Raw genomic sequence first — 24013 nt, 5'->3', positions numbered from 1 at the left:
CAGCCAGTACAAAACTTTATACCAACATATTTGAGCATTTCTGGTTGGATATCATCTACTCCAGCTGCCTTACAACATTTCAGGCTTGTGGTAGTTTTTCTACATCAATTATTGATATGTACTGCTGTTTCGTTCCTCTTTAAAATTTTATACTACTGTTCTGTCCCTGCTTCTTTCGTTTAATAGTCTTTCAAAGTAATTACTCCAGACATGTAAGATACCTTATCTTCTGTTTTCATGTCACCTTTATCACCCTTGATTCCTTTGAGAGTACTCATTCCTACACTTAAGATCTCAATTATATCAACCCCACTCTCCCTTCCCATTTACCTAATTATCCCAAACTCATGTTAGAAGCTTAATGGAGTGAAACATGTAACACACAAAAGGTAACACAAAATGAAGTTAAACATGTGGAGGAAAGTGTGTGTGTGTGTGCGTTGCGCGCATGCACATTTTTAATATAATGGCATTTTTAATCCTTTCTCAGTACTGTTTCACCCCATTAAGCCTTCAGAATGAGTTCATCTCTCAGCACTTAAAAGTTAATACAGAGGCTATACCAACCTATCATCACAGCCAACATTTCACAGAACCTTTCCCAAGACTTCCCCATCTCTGGGAAATCTAGGCAAGCAAACCTATGCACAGTCGAATTGTGATCTACTCAAGGCTTGATTGTTACTTTTTGTTTAGCTGTCAATATTCTTCTTACTTTACTAAAAGATCTTTGTGCTGTTTTCATACATTTATATATATATATATATATATATATATAAAAGAATTTAAATGACTCTATACCGAGAAAGAAAAGTTTAATGTTAAGATACGACTAGTTTCGTTGAAATTCAACTTCTTCAGGTATCACAGGCAAAGAATTGAATAAAAATTAACAGATCTAGTATAAAACACACAAGTACATTTAAAAACAGGAATGCGTGCTTGAGTTCCAAATGAAGTTGACTACGTGCGTGAGTTGGCTTGAGTTCGGCAGTATTAGACAGTGGCAATGTGTGCATCAGAAATATTGTAGCTAAGGCTGTAATTAATGAGATGAATCAAGCGATATTTCTCTAGATTCAATTATTCTTCTTTCAAGTTCATCATAGCACACATGGATATTAGAAGTTTGTGGCCAGTCTACGAGGTGTTGGCGGCCTTCATCCAAGTTGATAGAGAAGAGAACGTAGCTGAAGAGAATGCTGGCCCTGGTTCTGTTGTAGGAATGTCTCTTTGGTGTTCTTCCATGCGTAAAAGGATGGATTTAGCTGTCTGGCCGTAGAATGGTTTGGCACAATCACACAAAATCTTGTAGACTCCTGGATACTGAGTAGGAAGATGTTTCATTTTAGGTCTACTTAGTATAGAGCGAAGTTTAGGAAACGAAGTGAAGCAAGTTCTAATGTTGAATTTCAAGCATTTTGGCTAGTTTTGGGGAGAGAGAACTGATGTATGGTAAAGAAATAAAAGCTCTTGGTGGAGAAGAATCTTCAAAAGCAGTTGAGCGGTGGACAGGGAGAAATTTATTAATCTTTTTAAGAGAGAATCCATTGTTAACAAAAGACTTTTTAAGAAAATTGAGTTCATATTCAATTTCTGTTTCATCTGTTAATAAAGATCTGGCTCAATGTGCCAGGGTTGAAATAATACCGAACTTTTTTGGAGAGAAGTGATGGGAAGAAGCATGAAGGTATCTGTCTGTGTGAGTGGGTTTTCTAAAAATGGAGATTGATATTTTCAGCGCATCTCGTAAGTTTTAAGTCCAGAAAGGGAAGACAGTCGTTGGATTCCAGTTAACAGGTGAAACTGATTTTCTGATGAAACTCGCTGAGGTGGTCCAGAAAAAAGTTGAGGTTGTTGACATCGTGTTCCCAGATGAGAAATACATCGTCAATATAACGATAGCCGAGTAGGAAAGACCACAAATCAGAATGGGATAGTTAGTATAAGGCATCAAAATAGGGAAGGGACAAATCGGCTTCTTCAGTTCATGTATACAAATGCCAGAAGTATTAGGAACAAGAAGGAAGAATTTTTGGCCTTGGTTGGCACTTCCAGACAACAGGTTATTGGCATTAGTGACACAGCTAGTGGGATTGAATGCAAGAGGTATGGTGTGTTAAGCAGAGACAGGGAGAATAAAATGGGGGGGAGGCGTGTTATTGATGATAGTGGATCAGCTACAGCCAAGGAGAATAGAAGTGGAACCACAGGATAGAGATAAGAGCACATTTGAGGCTATTTGCCACCAATTGGTGAGAGCGATCATAGGGTCTTGACTTGGGAGGTAGCTAAAGGTGTGAAATTTACAATTAAAACAGGGTACATGTGGAACTATTGGGCTGGTAAGTATGACAAGCTTAGGAGATTGACTGGCACAGTGCCATGGCATGTAAAACTGCAAGGGCTAGAAGTTGACAGTACATGGGAGGCGGTTAAGGAGTGTTTGCATGAAGCAATGGCTGACTGTATACCTAGAGTCCAAATAAAAAATCAAGTAAGAGTTAAATGGATGAATAACACCATTAAGCTTGAGCTGCAAAAAAAGAAACAACTATGGAGGGAATTTAAGGAGAAAGGTGACCAGCAGACACATGAACAGTATAAAGCCCAGGACAGAAGGGTAACAAGTGTGGTAAGAAAAGCAAAAAGGATTACGAAAGAACATTGGCCATGCAGGCTAAAGACAATCCTAAACAGTTTTTTCAATATGTTGCAAGTAGAAGAAAAAATTTATATGGCAGAATGATTTTAAAGAATGCCGATGGTAGGGAGGTAACTGAATCAGTTGATATAGTTGAATTACTGAGCGAGCACTTTGCAAGAGTATATCATCCAGATGGTGACATTGCAGAAATGAATGAACCAAAAGTTTATATAGGAATTGTGGTGAATGAGGTGGAGGTGAGTAGTCTATTACAAAACCTCAATGTCAATACATCTGTGAGAATGGATGATATACCAGCTCGTGCCATACTGTTTAATCTGAGTCTCAGGTCTGGGTTAGTCCTGAGGGGGTGGAAAGAGGGGAAAATTGTTCCACTGCATAAAGGAGGTTCCAAGACTGCTGTTGTAAATTACCGACCGATTAGCTTATCAGGAATCGTTGTCAAGGTCTTGGAGAAACTAGTCAAGAGAAGAATACAGGATTGAATAGATGAAAATGGGATACTGTATGGGGGACAACATGGTTTTGTGAAGGGTAGATCATGCCTCAGTAATTTGCTCACATTTTATAACACAGTAACGACTGAACTGGATAAGGGTAATGGGTTTTCAGTAATTCTACTGGACTTAAGGCTTTTGATAGGATACCACATGGAACTCTAATCAGTAAACTGGAGCAGATAGGGATGGATATAGGATTGGTGAGATGGACAGGAGAGTGGCTGATGCAGAGATACCAGAGAGTGGTTTAATCAGGAGTGGAGTCCAAAAAACGGCTTGTGATTAATGGTGTGCCGCAGGGTTCTGTTCTTGGACCACTACTTTTCAATTTGTTCATTAACGATATAGGAAAGGATTTGAGAGGAAGTGTTCACTTGTTTGCTGATGATGCAAAGTTGGTTAGAGCAATTATGAGTGCACAGGATGTCAAAATTTTGCAGGATGATTGAGATAGTTTGGAGGACTGGGCTAAGGAAAACGGATGTCAATTTAATGTGGCAAAGTGTAAGGTTATGCATTTTGGAGTGAAAAGATTAGCAGCAGCAGCATATCACATTGGTGGAACCATACTCCAGGAGATTGATGAGGCCAGGGATTTGGGAAGTTTTGGTGGATAGGGAGTTGAAGTTTAGGGGACACATTGCAAAAGTGGCTAAAACAGCTCATCAAATCACTTGGTTACTGAAAAGTACTTTAACGAGCAGAGACAAACAAGTTATTGTTCCTCTATATTGAGCCCTGATAAGACCCCATCTGGACTACTGTGCCCAGATATGGGCACCAGGGTTTCTTCTTGAAAGTTTATTTTTCACTTGGTTAGAGTATAATAAATTTAGTTTAATCCTTTATCCAAGTGTGAGCAAACAAAGTTTGCACCTGAAAGTATCTTCAGGACTGGGGTAAATGATGGGGAGGAGGTGGAGAGGATCCAGAGATGAGTGACCAAGATGGTGGCAGGTCTGTGGAATGAACCTTATGAGAACAGATTAAAGATTTGTGAGTTGCAAAAATTGGTTGATAGGTGGAAAAGGGATGATATGATTGAGACATTCAAATTACTGAAGGGTTTCTATAAGATTAATCCAGAAGATATTTTTGAGAATAGGGCTGGTGGTGGGAAGACTAGGAGCCATACATGGAAGATGGGCAAAAATGTGGTTAACAGGGTTGTTAGAGCTAGGTTCTTTACTTGGAGAGTGGTAAATGAGTGGAATAAGCTGCCAGAGTCTGTTTGGGTGTTATGACTGTGAATGAGTTTAAGGCGAAGTATTATAGATACTGTGTGAAAGACAAATAGTTGTTCTTGAGATGATGTTAGGGCCTCCCTCGATGAGTCTGTCGACTCCTTGGAGTTGCCCGTAGTAATAATAACCATACTTTAGGTTTAAGAGTCGAGGAATTAATTGCTTTTTCTTCAAAATCCTTAAGAAATATGTCAGCAAGAATCAGAGAGAGAGCAGACTGCCCATAGCTAAACCCAAGTTTTGTTTATAAATCTTGTTATCGAATTTGAAGTATCCTGAGTTCACACAGTGAGAAAGTAAGGAGAAAAATTTCTTGGATAGTTTTTTCTGGAGAAGGTTCAGAACTTCTTGAGTAGATACATTTGTGAAGAGGGAAACAATATCAAAACTTGCCATTAAATCTGATGTGCTGAGTTTGATGTCTTTTATTTTGGAGACAAAATCAGCTGAATTTTTTACATGAGAAAAGGAAGTACCACAAAGGTTTTTTAAAAAGGATGTGAGGTATTTTGAAAGGTTGTAAGTAGGGGAGTTTATGCCCTCAATGATAGGTCTTATTGGAGAGTTTAATTTATGGATCTTACGGAGTCCATATAACCTAGGGATTAGAGGGTGAATCAACCTAAGGGAAAGACGGATGTTTCTTGGTAACTCTGAGGTGGTTTTCAGTAAATTGTTGGTCCTATTGTGTAGTTCTTTTGTAGGATCACTATTTAGTTCAGAGTAAGTGCCAGTGTTAAGTAGTTCCAAAATTTTGTTATGATAATCCGATCTATTTAAGATGACAGTAACATTCCCTTTGTCTGCAAGGAGAATAATGATGTCATTATTGTATCTCAAACTTTTAATAGCTGATTTCTCAGAATGAGAAATGTTATCAGAAGGCGGTCTTGCATGATTTATGGTGAAAATAGCTTCCATACGAAGAAGGTTTGCCTCTTGGATTGGTAATAAGGATGCTGCTTTTTCTATCTTCGTTAGGAATAGTTCTTTAGGTATTGAAGTAGGAGCTATAACAAAATTGAGACCTTTAGCAAGTACACTCTCTTCTGCTGTTGAAAGTGGATGAGAAGAATTATTTATTACAACTTTTTTTAAATAGGCAGAGTTAAGATTGGAAGTGCGACGATCCTACATACATTTTAGAGAATTAAATTTTCTGATGAGATTAATTTTATCAGTATTCTGGATATTAGAAGCTTTTAGAGCACTAATATCTTTTAAATTGTTCCATGATGAAGAGTGTAGAGAAGTAGATAAACGGACTTCAAGCGCAGTCTTAAGGAGCTTAAGGATCTCCCTCAGCCATAGTCAAATTAGCCGGTCTTGGGCGTGGACAGCAGGGTTTTTTCCACCAGTTTATCTGGTGTTTTTCATCCCACAAGCAGGCAAACCGGCCTCATGAACACACACAGATTATAGTCAGGAATACTGACCCAGCCATAGGCCTGATTCATCAGCTATGCCGATTCCGGAGCCCAGATAAAATTTGGGGGAATGAGATGGTGTCGTACCTTCCCGTAAAGGGGACTCATGGCCATTGTACCATCATATGATTATTATTATTATTGTGACATCAAGGAGTCCACGGACTCATCATGGAAGGGCACCTACTCTACAGCTCTGCCTCCACCACTCAATCTACCAACTACAATGAACCACAGCTACCATTATCATCTACACCAACGGCATCTACCACCCACTACCACTAGTATTTTCACACAGTCACAAAGAGCTGAGAGCTATAGAGTAGGTCTCCCGATGTGTCCTTGGACTCCTTAGAGGAGTCGTTTTTTTTTTTTCACATTTGATGTCCGTAGACGCCGTATGGTCACTGCCGTACCTCACATGGTTTTGGCAATGATGTCTTCTGCTAGAAGAAGTGGTAGGATCGCAGATTCCCTTTCCACAAAATGTTTGTAGGACAATCACAAACATCCATGGCAGGATTCGAACCCACGGCCTCTTGGCTGTGGCTTAGAGGAGTTACGTAATAATATATACATATATGTAAATGTAACAATATACACACTGATAATGAACTGATATCTCCACCACTCTTCTGCTCAGGTAGGTAGTCTATTCAAATTATTCAGAATCATCAGCATTATTCTTTATAAGTGAAGAAAGAACATATACCACAGTGAAAGGTTAGAATATTTCACTAACTAAACTACTTAAGCTATTTGTTTGGAATATTGCCAAACCCTGGCAATTTTATGCACTAAGAGAATGGGAAATCCAAATATCATCAATGGTTATCTTTTTAAGTGCAAGTATATATGCATTTGGGGTTCAAACTACAACACTAATAGAAACTTTACGGGGCAGGGGTGTTATTTTACACAATTGGAAATTAGCATTTCTCAAGTTTTGGGAGGAGAAAGTCCATTGATAATTATTATTATTAACTTTTGGATTAAAATTTAGACAGTGTAAATAAGGCTTCAGAGCTTTCTTTGAACAAATGTATATATTTAAAGATGCTTCAATTAGCAATTTGGTATGATTCCAAAGAAACTCTTAACTAGTATTAACTCCATAAAATGTGATCCAGATGTTTGAAGCAACAAGAGAAGAGAAACTAATAAACACCTGATAGCACTGGATAAACAATAACAAACAAACTTGTCTTTAAGAGAGAGAGAGAGAGAGAGAGAGAGAGAGAGAGAGAAACAATCCTATCCCACAACAAAAGAGTTAACTGATAGGCATGAGGCTGATGAGTTGAAATTCATGAGAACCCTCACAATACATTCAAAAGTACCTTTCACACACACGATTAATTTTTTTGAAGAAATTTTGCACTGTTTGCTTAATATGTACAATTTCCTTTTGGAGAAGTGCTTCACAAGAGCATATGTTGTAAATTATAGTTAAGAGACTTGATTACACTGTGCTCAGATATCATCAACAGAATTTCAAGAATATGAAGAAATGTTGGAAAGAGTACGAGTGCAGAAATGTGAGATTATTATTACGGACTACTCCATGGAATCCTTACTCATCGACATAGGTCCTAAACCTCATGCCAGCTTGGCATGAGATTTAGTATATGAGATTTAGTTGAATAGGCCCTAAGGCCTATTCAACACTATCCAACATTTGCACAGTATCTATCATACTTTGCTTTGAACTCATTCACAGTTATGGATAAACAGACTAAACAGACTCTGGAAACCTATTCCACTCTTTCACTATTCTCCAAGCAAAAAATCTAGTGTGACACCTCTGCTGAGTTACCAAGGATGGCTCCTACTTCTACCACCACCAGTACTGTTCTGAAAAATTTTGTCTATATTAATTTTGTAAAAACCTTTCAGTAATTTGCATGTCTTGTTCATATCACCCCTTTTCCACCAATTTCTGTAAAAAATTTCACAAAGTTTTAACCTGTCCTCATAAGATTTATTCCATAGAGAGAGAGACCTGCTGATAATACTATTTGGTCACTCACCTCTGAATCCTCTCCACCTTTTCCTCATTGCCAAGAAACCCCTGGTGACCAGATCTTCATGCAGTAGTCAAGATGGTCTTATCAAGGCCCTATAAAGATGTATAATAACTTGCTTGTCTCTGCTCATCAAAGTATTCTTCAGTAACCATGTAATCAGATTAGCTGCTTTGGCCACTTTTGCAATATATCCTGTAAAGTTTAATTCCGTAACTACTAACACCCCAAAATTCCTGGCTTCATCAATTTCCTGGAATACAGTACGATCAATGTGGTACAGAGCTGGTAATCTTTTCACCCCAAAATGCATAACCTTACACTTGGCCACATTAAACTGACATCCATTCTCCTCTGCCCAGACTGCCTTTGTATCCAAATCATCCAGCAAAATTTTAACATGTGTATTAACTATTGCTCTACCCAATTTTGCATCATTACCAAACAACTGAATAGTTCCTCTCAGATCCTTTCCTATATTGTTAATAAATAAATTAAATAGTAGTGACCCAAGAACAGAGCCCTGCAGTGCACTACTAGTCACAGGCCTTCTACTGGACTTTACTCCTGAATAAACTACTCTGATATCTCTCCATCAGTCACCCTCTTATCCACTTCAACTTTATATCCATCTCCACATGCTACAATTTACTGATTAAAATTCCATGCTGTCCTGTCAAAAGCTTTTGACAAGCCTAGCAATATCACTGTATACCCATTACCTTTATCCCACTCTGTTGCCACTGTATTATAAAACGTGAGCAAGTTACTGAGGTACATCCTACCCCTCATAAAACTATGTTGTTCCCCATACAGTATCCCATTTCTGTCTATCCACTTCTGTACTTTGCTCTTGACCAACTTCTCCACTACCTTGACTATGACTGCTGATTGGTCAGTAATTTGCTGCATGTCTTGTAGCCTCTTTTAATCAATTCCATGCCCTTGGGATTAAACCAGTGCCAAGACTTCAAATAATGTGATTAAAAGTACTGTCAATTCATGTAAAACTTGAGCTAGTATATCTTCTAATCCCATAGCTGTATTCACATCAAGATTCTGTAATATATTTGCTATGGACCTCCAGCCGATTTACCTCAGTTTTTATATAAGCCTTCCTATCTTGTTACTGCAAATCTCCACCTGGATAATATACTCTTGCAAAGAGTCACTTAATAATTCTGTTATTTTGCCTGACCCTACCATCAGCATTCATTAAAATCTTTCTACCATGAATATTCTTCCTTTTACTTGCAACAGACTGAAAAAAACTCTTTGGATTCATCTTTGGCCTGCACTGCTAATTTCCTTTTATATTTTGCTTTCTTATCATGCTGGTTACCTTTCTAGCCTGTGCTTTGTACTGCTCATGGGTCTGCTGGTCACCTTTCTCCTTGAATTCTCTCCACATTTTTTTTTTGTTTGTTTAAGCACCAGCTTAATGGTGGTATTCATCCATTTAACTCCCACTTGATTTATGCTCCTGACTATGTATGCATTCTGTTACTTCCCATGCACCATCAGCATCTAGCCCTTGCAGTTTCACATGTCATGGTACTGATATAAGCAATCTCCTAAGCTTATCATACTTACCTGCCTTGTAATTCTACATATATTCTCCATCCCTTAACTGAAAATTCCACACATTTAGCCACTTCCCAGGTAAAGAACATATGACCACTCTCACCAACTGGAGGCAATGTGGTCTTATTAGTTACAGACAAATTCTCTGATGCAATTACTAGATGTAGCAACTCCTAATACATTCCATCGCATACCTCAAAAAAATAAACATCAAAACCACACCAGGGTGGGCTTGAATCACCAACCTTTCAATTAAGTCAAACATACTCGTTGATTGTGCCATAGAGGCCTTAAAATGCAGTCTGTAGAATAGACTGCAGCAAGTAGCAAACTCTGATAGACAGACCACAGAGATATGTGGATGTAGGTTGATATATTGAGACATTTTAACCGTTAAAAGGTGTTTAGCAGATAGATATAGAAGAGAGGTTTCAAATGGTACAACTAGGGGAAGAAACCTATTTATTTTGTTTTATTTTTTTTATATATACATTGAATATGGCAGGAATACAGAATTCATTGGTGGAATGTGTTGTGCTAACAGTGTGAATGAATTTAAGATTCATCATGACAGATATATTGCAGACAGAAGATACTTTCCACGATAAGTCTGAATTCTACTGAGGTGTGCTGTAATAATTAGTATTGTAATCATAATCTCCCATGAGTCTTTGACTCCAGAATTGCACAATTCTTTGCAATTCCTTAAAGTGCAGCTTCAATTATAGTTGACTGAATTATAATATTATATAATTGAAACAGCGCTCTTGTAATGAATTAAATAAGATAAATAAACAAAATAAAAGTAATAACACATACCTCAAATTCTGACATACTGATAATAGAGCAAAATCATTCACTTTTCAATACTATATGTGAATCCATTATAATACAAATATACACCTTGTTTATTTTTTATTTTTTTTTTTTACGGTATATATTAGAACACAGAAACTAAGTAAATAATTAATTTATTAACTTATTGCTGATATTTCGCTGGTGTAATAACCAGCATCTTCAGAGCACAAAATTCTGTCACAAAACACAGTTTAACTATGACAATATAATGTAATCAGCAGACTGGTTAAACAAAATTGTAGCAGCAACACAAAGACTAGAGGCTTGATTTTTGGCGCCCTCTATCTGGAAAAAAAAAACTATCACATAAGTCTAGAGTCCTACAAAAAAAAAAAAAAAAAACTATCACATAAGTCTAGAGTCCTACAAAAAAAAAAAAAAAAAAAATGCATACTAGTTTTTTTCTTAGGATGACTGTCTCCCAGATCTTAGGCAAGTTAATACAGCCATATTTGTTGAGATTTGGAGTGTGTTTCAGGGCTTCTGTCGCCTCTAAGAATAATCTCTCCGACTTATAAGAGTTTCTGTGTAGTACTTTTGTGTTTTTCCAGTTGATCCTGTGTGCAGGGGTATCCAGAGCATGGTCTGCTAGGCCCGACTTGCCATAATGATAATTCCGGACGTATCTTTTGTGTTCGTTGATGCGGATGTTCACAGTTCTTCCTGTTTGACCCTAGTAGGCTTGATTACATGAGCAGGGTACTTGGTAGACTCCTGGATGTGATAAAGGGGGAATGCTGTCCTTGGGTGAGCGGATAAGGGTAGCTAATTTGCTACATGGTCTGAATGTAGTGCGTAGTTTATGTTTATTGAGAATTCTTGAAATCTTTTCGGATGTGCCTTTGATGCATGGGATGGTGATTGGTTTGTTGTAGTTCTCTGTGGTGGATGGTGGGAGGAGTTTCTTAGGAGCGTTTAGTATTTTGTTTATCTTGTGTTGATTATAGCCATTGGCCAAGAAGGTGTGGCGTAAGTGAGCCAGTTCAGCAGCAAGAGTATTGTCATTGGAACAGATTGCTCTCGCTCTATGGGTGAGTGTTTTTAAAATGCCATATTGTTGAGAAGGATGATGGTGTGATTGTTTGTATAAGTATCTCCCTGTATATGTGGGTTTTCTAAAAACTGAAAATGATAAGGAACCATCTGGAAGACGTGTGATAAGTGTATCCAGGAAGGGCAGACAGTTATTTGCCTCCAGTTCCATAGCAAAGTGGATTTTTGGATGTTGGCTATTTAAATGCGCTAAAAATGTTTCCAATGTCTCTGGACCATGTGGCCAAATAGCCAGTACATCGTGTATATATATATATATATAGGCGGGGAGCCCATGGCTGTCCCATCTATTTGTTTGTATATTTTCCCTTTCCATGTGAAATATCCTGCATGTATTGTGAATTTGAATAGTTCAAATATATCAGGGGGAAGTGGGACTTCAATAGATTGAGGGTTTCTGTAAGTGGTACATTTCTGTATAGTGAGGTGATATCAAAGCTTACTATTAAGTCTGAGCTTTTCAGGGCCAGGTGTTGTAAGATGCTTTTTAGGTGGGCCGAATTTTTGACAAAGGAGGGAGAATTGTTTATGAGAGTGGCTAGTCTCATAAACTCTGTCCACATGTTTAAGGATTCTTCACGGAGATGATATCGTACGTAAGACACGACAATATGGTAAGTGGAAGTTAAAATTTTCGCGGCAACTGAACAGGTTAGCCTTCTTAAAGAGGTGCCGAGACACCAATTTAATACCGAACTGTTTTAAAATCAAAAACAAGTTCCACTCGGCCAAAGCCCAACGTATCTATAAACGAGCGAGTGTAGCGCTATTACGAGAACAGAACGCCACTCGTCTGGAACTAGCAAAATCAAATTCAATCAACACGCTACGTGAATCACTTTATAATATTCTAAATACGAAACTTTGGGAGATCCTAGATAACATCACCGACGTAACGGCTAAAAAAGAATTCGACAGAGTCAAAAACCGGCACCAAAATAAGTTTGAAAATCTCCATAAACGGAACACCAGACAACGACCGCAATTAGAACAAGACCTCATCGTGGTGAATCTATCGTCGCTCAGTTTAAGCAACGGGGTAATAGCAATTCTTATTCTGTTCGTTTTCGTTCAACAATATTAACATAATATTTTAATCCAACGATGTGCTTACCATTACCGCAACTTTACCCACTCCCCCCCCCCAAAAAAAAAGAAAAGAAAAAAGAAATACAGCTTGCCATTCTGGCGTACGCATTGTATCTTACGCTTTCTTCTAAGTTATTATTAATATTATTATTATTATTATTACAACTTCCATGGAGTCGGCAGACTCATCGTGGGAGGTTCATTCCACTGACAGCATATTTATCATATACAATCTTAAAATCCTTAAAACTCCTTGCATTAACAACGCATTCTGGTGATACGTTTCATTCACTGACAATTCTCCATGTATTAAATCTACTCCACACACTCCACTTCACCACAGTTTTACATAATTTCCAGGGATAACCTCTGGTTCTTCCCTCTCACCTTCTACTCTTTTTATAGTCACCTCTGGATTAATCTGATAAAATCCTCTCACTAACTTAAATGTCTCTATCATATCACCTATTTAAATCCACCAAACTCTGTAATCCACATGTCTTCAACCTCTCTGCACAGCCAGCATTCTAAAGTCCTGACATTGTCTTAGTCACTTGCCTCTGAACCCTTTCCAATGTCTCCACATCACTTTGAAAACCAGGTGACCAGATTTTAGCACAATAGTCCAAGTGTGGTCTGTGGTCTCTAACATGTAGGGACATGGAAGTGGTTATGCCACTGCATAAAGCAAGTGCTTTATGCAGTGGCATAACCACTTCCATGTCCCTACATGTTAGAGTACTTCTTATCATAGCAGCACAACGATGTGCAGCCTTTGCAACACTGGGAGTATGCCCTCTAAACTTCAGTCTACTGTCAATTATCATCACTCCCAAATCTCTAAGATCATTCATTTCCTGCATTGCGACACTATCGATGTAGTATACAGCCTTATATTTCTGCAGTCTAAAATACAACACCTTTCACTTATTGATATTAAAACTACCACCCCGCTCCTTTCTCCAAGTAAAAAGTCTATTCAAATCTTCCTGAAGGGAATTAACCTCAGCGGTGCTATTTATAATTCTTCCCAACTTTGCATCATCAGCAAACAACGGCAGATCCCAGGTCAGTCCACATGATATGTTGTTTACAAACGAGTTATCAATGGAGCCACCAGTTACCCTTTTTTTTTTGAGACACTGCTCCATCATATACAACTTGCTGGTATCGTTCAGAGAGAGTCAATCTCTGTTCGATTGATCTAATATACTATCCATTCCCATCCTCTGCAGCTTGTACACCAACTTATCATGTGGTAATCTATCAAACGCATTTTCAAGTCCAAGAATATTATTGTATATGATTCTTAACACAAGAGTGAATCATATACAGTGATATTCTTTTTTGACTTATCATAAAATGCAAGTATTGCTAAAACAGGACCTACCCTTTAAAAATCCATGCTGACCATCATAAGGAATGCTATGTCCATCAACCCAATTCTGTATTCTATTCCTTACCAGTCTCTCCAACACCTTGACCAAAATCGCAGGTATACAGAATTGGCATAGCAAGGAATGCAAACTCAAATTACAAGACGAAGCTAGCCGAGCAGACCAACGGAAATCCCAAAGAGTTTTTCGTTACGTGACAAGTAAGAAAAAGAATGATTACGGAAGATTAGCCTTATAAAGTGATGATGATCACGCTGTGACAGAAGCATATAAAAGTTGAGTTACTGAGTGACCACTTTGCAAGAGCATATCATCCTAGTGAAGTTACTGCTTTAATATTTGCATAGCTAGAGAAGCAGAGAATTTGATAGATTCCAGGTAAGACAAAGGAGCAAGACTGTACTTTCACTTATTGATATTAAAACTTTAACCCCCACTCCTTTGTCCAAGTAAAAAGTCTATTCAAATTTTCCTGAAGGGAATTAACCTTAGCAATGCTATATATAATTCTTCCCATCTTTGCATCATCAACAAATAACTCCAGATCCCAGGTCAGTCCACATGATATGTCGTTTACAAACAAGTTATCAGTGGAGCCACTAGTTTTAATTCCAATCATTTTAATAAAAATGTCATTTAAAAAAATCAGCTAATGCCTTTTTATTCCCGTATACAGGGAGTAGGCGAGGCCGTTTAGCCCTATCTAACTTTTGGAGAGTGAGTGGGCAGTTCAATCTCCACTGGTACACTCGTATTTAATGTCTGAAATAATGTGGGTTCTACGGTCGATATTCTTCAGTTTACGGGACAAAAAGCCCGAGTTTCCGGGAGAAAAAACCCGCTTGTTCTTGCCAGAGATCGAGTAACTCGGGAACCGGTCGAAATAAAGGCTTAGAAAAACTTTTTCTAGTCGCCGACTAGATTCGAAACCAAGAGGTCCTTCGTACCGGCAAGAGCCATGGGGTGCAAGCGCCACAGTCGCTGAGCTACACAGGCTCTCTCCCGTTTTTAATATAACCTATAAATATAAATATACTTTAATATTGGCCAATCATAAATTACTATTCATAACCTATAATCTATATCAATATTATGGATACCATGAATTTGTAGAACCATGGAATCGCAATGTTCGATACTAAATATGCAGTGATTTATTCAGACAAAATAAAAAATACATCTTGGCAACACTTGCGCGTCTTAGACGTGGCGTCTGTTCTGCTGCAGCATGAGTTTTTGTTTTGCCTGTATGCTAACCGGTGGCTTTGTTATTCAATACGGGTGGTTTAAATTTTATATTTTTTTAAGTTTTAAGTTTTTGTTTTAAAACTTTAAGTCTATTCATGCAATACCAAACAAGCGAAATCAGTTTTAATGACAATCTCCAGAAAGAATTCAAATTTATTACACTGGACAAGTTGTGGAGTGATGGAACAAAAGTGGTATGCCAACATTGTAATGTCCATTTTTCCTTTGCTCATGTAGGTAGAAAGGACAACAACCAACATCTGTATAGTCAGAAACATAAGGAGGCTGAAAAGACTCTGGCTTTAATTTAAAAACATTCGCTCATTTATGGAGTGAGATAGTGGAAACGATAAAATTGCCGCAAGTGAAGCTCTTGTTACTTATCATACAATGCGTCACGACCAAAGTCTTCGCCCAAATAACTGCTTGTCGACATTGATAAATGAAATTTAGGAAACAAAATTTTTTTCAGCACGTATCAAATCAGAAGCAATAATTACAACGTTTTCTCACCATACATATTGGGCAAAGTAACAGAGGATTTGAATAAAACAAAAAGTCTTACAGTCAGTTTAGATGCATCAAACAAAAAAGACATTTTATCGCCATACATATTGAGCAAAGTAAAATTTTTTTATCGCCTTACTTTTTCATGAATACAGAATATTACTTAACCGCTGTCCCGTTTTTGCCATCCCAATATCGTTTTAATCTCAAGGAAATATGGTCAGCCTATGAATACAGATAATCCAAATGTTAACCAAAAGGATCACTTAAATGATGCAAAAAAAACTGAGAAGTATGATTGTAAAACAAATGCAGTTCACTTGTTCTATCAATATTGTTGCTCAATACTGCTTTAACTGCAATACTGATAATTTCGTCATTTTCAAATAATTCCTACAGTAACATCTGGAAAAAATATCAGCTACTGTACACTGCTGCAGTTGAAGTTACAAAGGAACTTAGCTGCGCAATAAAAAAAAAGACGGAACAAAGAAACAGAAAATGGTTCTCCGAAATAAAAATTACGTTTAGAATAAAAAATAATCAAACTTCTAGCAGCTTTTAGCAAGTGAATGAATTTAAAAAAAGGAAAACTTAAACCGAAAAGAACAACAGTAGTCTTGTAAAGTGATACAACCTTTAAAAAAACCATCTCCGAGTCTTTTGATTAAAACAAAGAATTGTGGCCACGGCAAAAAAATATCATTTGCTATGAAAGCAGAATGAGTTAAAGGTAACAAGGAATAACATTCATTTTGTTATTCCTTGTTTTATCAAAATGAATGTTTTATCAAAACATTCATTTTGATAAAACGTCAGTTTTATCAAAATATTGATTCTAAATCCCCAAACAATGTGGAAGGCCTAAATGCAGAAGTAACACTCTGAAAGTCTGGAAGCAGCTCTGGGATAATCCAAAGAACAACGTAAACGTCTGTTACTGGATGCACGTTAATTGGATAAAAGATGATGAAACACAACAATCTGATGGAAAACGATCTCATAACTAAAGTGCGTTGTATGATTATTAATAAAAGCCTAGAAAAGATGTCAATTGAAGCTTACAAAGAAAGAGTAATGAATGCAGTAGATTAAAGAAAACTGGTACATGAATATATGGGAAAATTTTAGTAAGATGGAAAAATAAAGCACTCTGGAGCCAATATTTTAAGGATTTTAAAGGAATAATTTGAGAGTTGCTTAACTTGCAACGACTTCAGCAGGGAAATATCGAGAAAGAGATTTACTGGATGCTCACGAACAAACTCCATTAAAGAATACAATAAAGCGAAATATTCAAAACATCCGTTACGATAACAAATGCTGCCTGTATATGGATAAAGAAGAGACAGTCGACAATTTAATTAGTTCTTGCAGCAAGTTTGCCAACATAAACTACAACCAGAGGCAGGATCGCAGACTAAAAACTTAGCACTGGAGAGCGTGTAGGAAATATGGTTCCCAAATTGGCAAAACCCCTTGAAAACAAATAGTACAAAATAAGTTATTCAAAGTGAAAATGCAAAGATATTTTTTTAAAAAAAATCATTTAAACCCCTTTTATTCTCATATAGGGAGTAGGCGAGGTCGTTTCAGCTCTGTCTAACTTTTGGAGACTGAGTGCATAGTTCAATCTCCACTGACAGCCAATGAGAGATAGCTTTCCCAAGGATAATCATTTAAGCAGCCCACAGTAAGGAGACGGATCAACAAGTGCCACATCTCGTAGTCCCTAATTTTTAATGTCTGAAATAGTGTTGGTTCTACAGTCGATTTTTTAGAGTTTTACAGGAAGAAAACCCTGAGTTTCAGGGAGAAAAAAACCCACTTGCCCGCGCCAGTGATCCTAGAAAAAATTCCTCTTGCAAAGATATTATCGAACATTAAAATTTAGACAGATAAACTTCTGGAACATAATAAGCCAAACATCACCTTAGTTGATTATAATAAAAAAAAATGCGCTAACTCCTTTTATGCCTTATAGGGAGTAAGCATCGCCTTATAACTTCATGTAGCTTTTGGAGACTGAGTGAACAGTTCAATCTCTACCGGTAACCAGAGATAGCTGGCCCAATACGATGCGAACGCCAGTTGCACTGAGCTGGACAGGCCTATAATATTATGATTATATCAGATCAAGTAAACAGATCTGATCTTCCGTGAAGATGTACATTATTATTAACTCTGAGACATGATCTTTATCTGGTGCAATAAGACACTTGACTGTATTTTCATAACACCAAATTTGCAGTTGTTATTCTGATCAGGGAAAATTCAGTCTCATAAAACAAAGTAGATCGAAGATAAAGATAATAATAAAGAAGAATAAAGTGAACTCTTCAGCAAAACAAGAGAGGGATTTAAATTTACTGAAAAGAGGTCATTTATTATTATGAGAAAGAATAAAAAAGCGTGGTAAGGAGTCGTTGAATTCAAGCATTCGTAGTACAATTCTAAAGAAACAGCCATCCACTGTGACAAAGTAAACAACCAACAGTTTGGATCGTTTTGGTGTCCAATTTGCTGTTGTCCAATTGGAAAAGGTTGGATGCATGCAAGCACACAAATGCACTATCTACCAATAATTGTTCAGACACTTTGGTAATTTACAATTGATACCAGCAGGTGAACGTTAATATCGATTATATCCACCTTTAGCTTTGATCACCTCCTACACTGTTTGAGGGACGCTTTCCACCAATTTACTGCAGGCATCAGGTGGAATTCTCCATTCGTTCATGAAAGCAGCATTACGTTCAGCGACAGATACAGGACGTGCTGCTCTGGACCACAATCGCTGCTCCAATGCGTCCCACAGGTATTCGATTGGGTTGAAGTCAGGACTCTGTGGAGGACAGGGCAATCATTTAACACCTATCTCTTCATACCATTCCATAACAGCTGGAGGTTAATGGCATGGGACATTTTCGTCTTGGAACGGATCCGTTCCATAAAAACTCCACAGTGTATGTAGCACTTGATTATGCAGAATATCAAGGTACTTAGCTGCCTTCATCCCACACCATTATTCCTCCACCGCCAAACTTTACTGTGAGTACAACACACTGTGGTAACAAGCGTTCACCAGGCTTGCATGATGTCCACACTCTGCCATTAGACTGCAAACAGGTGAACCTTAATTCATCCCTCGAGAGTACCGATTTCCACTGGTCAATAGTCCAGTTCGCACCTTTTTTTGCACCATGACAGACAGGCCACCTTGTTCGTTGTGGTGAGGGTGTGATATTCGGCTTCTGTGTAGCTGTTCCATAGTAAACCAGTAAATTGAGTTATTTTCGTAAAATATTAGTGCTCACCATGATGGTACTGATTCTCTGGAACTCATCATGGATGGATTGTGCAGATTGTAGCCGGTTTTTGCATGCCACCTGTTTTAATATCCTCTGTCCCCGTCAGACATTTTTCGGCAGCCACCCTTGGTGTTTTACAGCAGTAGTGATGCCAGAACGTCTCAATTTGTTGATCGCATCACCAAGTATTCATTTTGGATGCTCCAGTTGAGCGGCAATAGCATCTATGGACATGCCACCAACATAAGAGCCCATGATGAAACTCTCTCGAAGTCACTGAATTCACGTTGTTTTGTCATACCATCTATATTCAACTGCTACAATGAAATACTGCTTAATACCATCTGAACACAGGATTTTATGTTAAAAAAATCAGCTAATGCCTTTTATTCCCTTATAGGGAGTAGGTGAGACCTTTATACCCTATCTACCTTTTGGAGACTGACTGAGAAGTTCAATCTCCACCGGTAGCCAATCAGAGATAGCTGGCCCATTTCTATCACTAATTACAGCAGCGACCGATGAAGAGGCTGGCAGACAAGTGCTGCCATCTCTTTGTACCTAACCCTAACAAGATATGTTACTGTCTGAAATAATGTGGGTACTACGGTCGATTTTCTTGAGTTTACGGGACGAAAAACCCGAGTTTCCGGGAGGAAAAACCCGCTTACCCGTGCCAGAGATCGACTAACTCGGGAATCTGCCGAAGAAAGGCTTAGAAAAAGTTCCTCCAGTCGGCGACTAGACTTGAACTTAAGTCTAACTTCGAGCGACCAAGCGCAGAGGACGCAAGCGTCACTTCCACTGAGCTACACAGGTATTAGTTATTTTATTATTAACCTAGAATGTTCCATTACTTCAAAGACAGGGGTGTCCATACAATGATTGGTATTTAGTGTATGTCTAATGAATTGAAATAACAATAATAATAATTATTATTATTATTATTACTGTACGGCCACCTCCATGGAGTCCGAAGACTCATGGCGAGAGACCCAACCTATCCAAACAATCTATCATATCTCTCCTTGAACTCATTAACAGCAAAAGCACTCACAGATTCTGGTAACCCATTTCACTCATTCACAACTCTTCAAAAAAAAAAAAAAATCAAGTCATTCCACTACTGCTAACCACACCTTTATTCAACTTCCTGTGGTCCCACTGAAATGTCGTTTCGTTCTGGTCCCTCTAGCCAAGTGCTGAAACATAATCCCCTATATCTATCCTATAAAGCCTTTTAAACAACTTAAATGTTTCTCTCATATCGCCTGTATTTCCTCCTATGAACGAAGTTCTACAGCCCACACACCTTCAATCTATCCTCATAGGGAACATTCCACAGACCCTTCACCATCTTGATCACTCGCCTTTGAATCATTTCCACTGCTTCCTCATCCCCAAGAAACGCAGGAGATCAGACCTGAACACAGTAATCCAGCTGTGAACATATCAAGGCCCTATAATCAGGAATAAAAACTTCCTTATCTCTACTTGTTAATATGTTCTTCAGTAGCCAGTTATCTTATGGACTACCATAACAGCATTTGTAATATTACCTATAAAGTTTAACTCTCTATCTAAGATAACTTCTAAATTTGTAGCTTCATCTATATATTGAAGTTGAGTGCCATCAGTGAGACATGTAATGTATTTATCCCAAATTGCATAAATTTACATTTCTCTACGTTAAACTTAAATCCATTATCGTTTGCCAATATTGACAACCTATTTAAATCGTCTGTAATCTCTCCCTATCGCCTTGATTAACCTAACTCTACTTATTTTCGCATAACCAGGAAACAACTGAATATTTCCTATATCTATGTATACAAATGAAACAGAAGTGGTCCCAGCAGTGAATTTTGCTGCCTAGTCTGCTTTCCTTGGTTTGGCAACTGTTTCTTTTTTCTTCTTTAGTCCAGCTCAACAGTAAATTTTCATCCCTTGACGAGATTTATGAGGAACATAAATACGTTAGCTATATATATATATATATATATATATATATATATATATAGCTAACGTAATTATGTTCCTCATAAATCTCTTCAATATATATATAGAGAGATTTTTTTTTTTTCAAAATTCGTTTTTACTCGGTTGTAATATTATAAAAAAGGTTTAATGACTATTACCGAGAGAAAAGATGACAAGATATATTTAAAAAAGATACTACTAGTTTACTAGTTTCGTTACATGAACATCCTCAGGTATCACAATCAAAGAAGTATATAAAAAATTACAGAGACTTAAAATTGTACTAACAGAACAAGTATAAAAAACAGTAGCGTGTTTGAAAAAAATGCAAGTATGAGTTCCAAACAAACGAATACTACGCGCTATCGCGAGTGCGCCTGTACTGAACAGAAGCAACGTGTGCGTCAGAGAGATTGTAACTCAGGCTGTTGTTGATATGAGAGGAATCTAGAGAAATTTCCCTAGATTCAACAATCTTTCTTTCGAGTTCATCGTAGCACACATGGATGTTAGCAGTTTGAGTCCAGTTTACAATGTGCTGGCGGCCTTCGTCTGAGTTAGCTGAAAAGAGAACGTGGCTAGAGAGAGCGCTAGTTATAGTCCTGTTATAGGAGATATCTCTACGGTGTTCATCCAAACGTAGAAGGATGGATTTAGCAGTCTGTCCATAGTATGGCTTTCCGCAATCACACAAAATCTTGTACACTCCTGGAAACTGAGTAGGAAGATGTTTCTGTTTATGTTTGCTAAGTAATGAACGAAGTTTTGGAGGCGCAGTGAAGCACGTTTTGAAGTTGAATTTCTTGAGAATCTTGGCTAGTTTTGGTGAAAGAGAGCTGACGTAAGGCAAGGAGATGAAGGCTCTTGGGGAAGAGCGATCTTCAGAAGTACTTGAGTGCCTGGAGGAAAGAAATTTGTCAATTTTCTTTGGAGAGAAACCATTGTTAATAAACGTTTTTTTAAGAAAACGGAGTTCATTTTCAATTTCTGTTTCTTCTGTAAGTAATATTTGGCTCGGTGGGCTAAAGTGGAAATAATACCACATTTTTGTGGGGGATAGTGATGGGAGGAAGCATGAAGGTATCTGCCAGTATGAGTAGGCTTTCTAAATATTGAGATTTTAATGCTCTCAGCACATCTGGTAAGTTTGAGGTCTAAAAAGGGAAGGCAGTCATCCGATTTCAGTTCGAAGGTGAAAGAGATTTTTTCATGGCACTTGTTTAGGTGGTCTAAAAATAAATAGAGGTTATTGACACCGTCTTCGCAGATGAGGAAAATATCATCAATATAGCGGTAACAGACTTTTGGTTTAAAGTGAAAGCAGTTAGTAGCTTTTTCTTCAAAATCGTTGAGAAATATATCCGCAAGAATCGGAGAGAGTGGGCTGCCCATAGCCAGACCTGAGTTTTGTAAGTAGATCTTGTTATCATATTTGAAGTATCCTGACTTTATGCAATGAGAGAGAAGAGCAAAGAGTTTTTTTGATAATTTGTTCTTGAGAAGATCGAGGACTTCTTGAGCAGGTACATTTGTAAAGAGAGAAACAATATCAAAACTGGCCATTAAATCTGTTTTTTTTAGTTTGATGTCCTTGATTTTAGAAACAAAATCTGCAGAGCTTTTAATATGTGAAGAGGAAATTCCAGAAAAATTTCTTAGAAAACTCGCTAGAAATTTGGAGAGATTATAAAACTTCGTTCATTACTTAGCAAACATAAACAGAAACATCTTCCTACTCAGTTTCCAGGAGTGTACAAGATTTTGTGTGATTGCGGAAAGCCATACTATGGACAGACTGCTAAATCCATCCTTCTACGTTTGGATGAACACCGTAGAGATATCTCCTATAACAGGACTATAACTAGCGCTCTCTCTAGCCACGTTCTCTTTTCAGCTAACTCAGACGAAGGCCGCCAGCACATTGTAAACTGGACTCAAACTGCTAACATCCATTTGTGCTATGATGAACTCGAAAGAAAGATTGTTGAATCTAGGGAAATTTCTCTAGATTCCTCTCATATCAACAACAGCCTGAGTTACAATCTCTCTGACGCACACGTTGCTTCTGTTCAGTACTGGCGCACTCGCGATAGCGCGTAGTATTCGTTTGTTTGGAACTCATACTTGCATTTTTTTCAAACACTCTACTGTTTTTTATACTTGTTCTGTTAGTACAATTTTAAGTCTCTGTAATTTTTTATATACTTCTTTGATTGTGATACCTGAGGATGTTCATGTAACGAAACTAGTAAACTAGTAGTATCTTTTTTATATATATCTTGTCATCTTTTCTCTCGGTAATAGTCATTAAACCTTTATATATATATATATATATGTATATATATATATATGTATATATATATGAACAACACAGACAGTCTTTATACATAATTAGCATGAAAATGTTGTAGTTGTATTTGAAGCTGTTCTTTCGTTTGTTGAATTGTTAGGAGAGTGCGTGTTTGCTGCATCACGTGAACGCCAGTACATGATTACAGCTGAATGACTATCTGGGAGGTTGTAGCTTAAGTTGTTATTTAGATGAACAGGATTGAAGATGATTTCTCTAGATTCCACAATTTTTCTCTCTATTTCGTCACTGCAACGGAAGATGTTAGTAGATTTTTCCCAGCAGACGTTTTGACTTTGGTTATCATCATTAGTAGTGTATTTATATTAAAACCTTTTTACTTAAATCTCGGTTCTAGTCATTATCTAGTAATTATCTAATAATTCTTCATAAAACTATATCTATATATATATATATATAATAGCAGCTGATTATATATATATATATATATATATAATCAGCAGCTTGACGAATATTATATATATATATATATATATATATATATATATAATATTCATCAAAACTTGATTTGCTTCCTCAGTCTTAAGAAAAGGCTGGTTATATTCCACTAATTCGAGCCCTACCCAAGGGCGTATGAGTTGTGGAAATACTTTCTAAAAATGAAAGCTGTGCCGAACAAAGCAGCCTTTTCCATCTGCCAATTTTTAATCCATCTAACTGGAGTGCTTCTAGATGTTTTTTCAATGTATTAGGGATGGCGCCTAAAGCACCTATTATTAATGGAACAACTTTCGTTTTCTTTTGCCAGATTC

At 37.4% G+C, this 24013-nt stretch overlaps 1 protein-coding gene across 2 annotated transcripts in view; it reads right to left on the bottom strand.

Annotated features, from left to right (window-relative positions):
• The window catches only part of LOC150093800 (ATP synthase subunit C lysine N-methyltransferase-like), a 66423-nt gene extending 55905 nt beyond the window's left edge, over nt 1-10518 (bottom strand). For both annotated transcript variants that reach the window (XM_090412586.1, XM_090412587.1), the window contains exon 1: nt 10267-10518. In XM_090412586.1, coding sequence (XP_090268712.1) covers nt 10267-10281 — 15 coding nt within the window. In that variant the 5' untranslated portion in view covers nt 10282-10518. The remainder of the gene's footprint in view (nt 1-10266) is intronic.
• Between the last annotated feature and the right edge of the window lie 13495 nt (nt 10519-24013).

Source organism: Typopeltis vanoorti, chromosome 23 (genome assembly GCF_054136105.1).
Source record: "Typopeltis vanoorti isolate ZY-2024b chromosome 23, IOZ_Tvanoo_1.0, whole genome shotgun sequence".
In the NCBI taxonomy this organism is placed as follows: Eukaryota; Metazoa; Arthropoda; class Arachnida; order Uropygi; family Thelyphonidae; genus Typopeltis; species Typopeltis vanoorti.
This window is presented reverse-complemented; position numbering and strand designations above follow the sequence as displayed.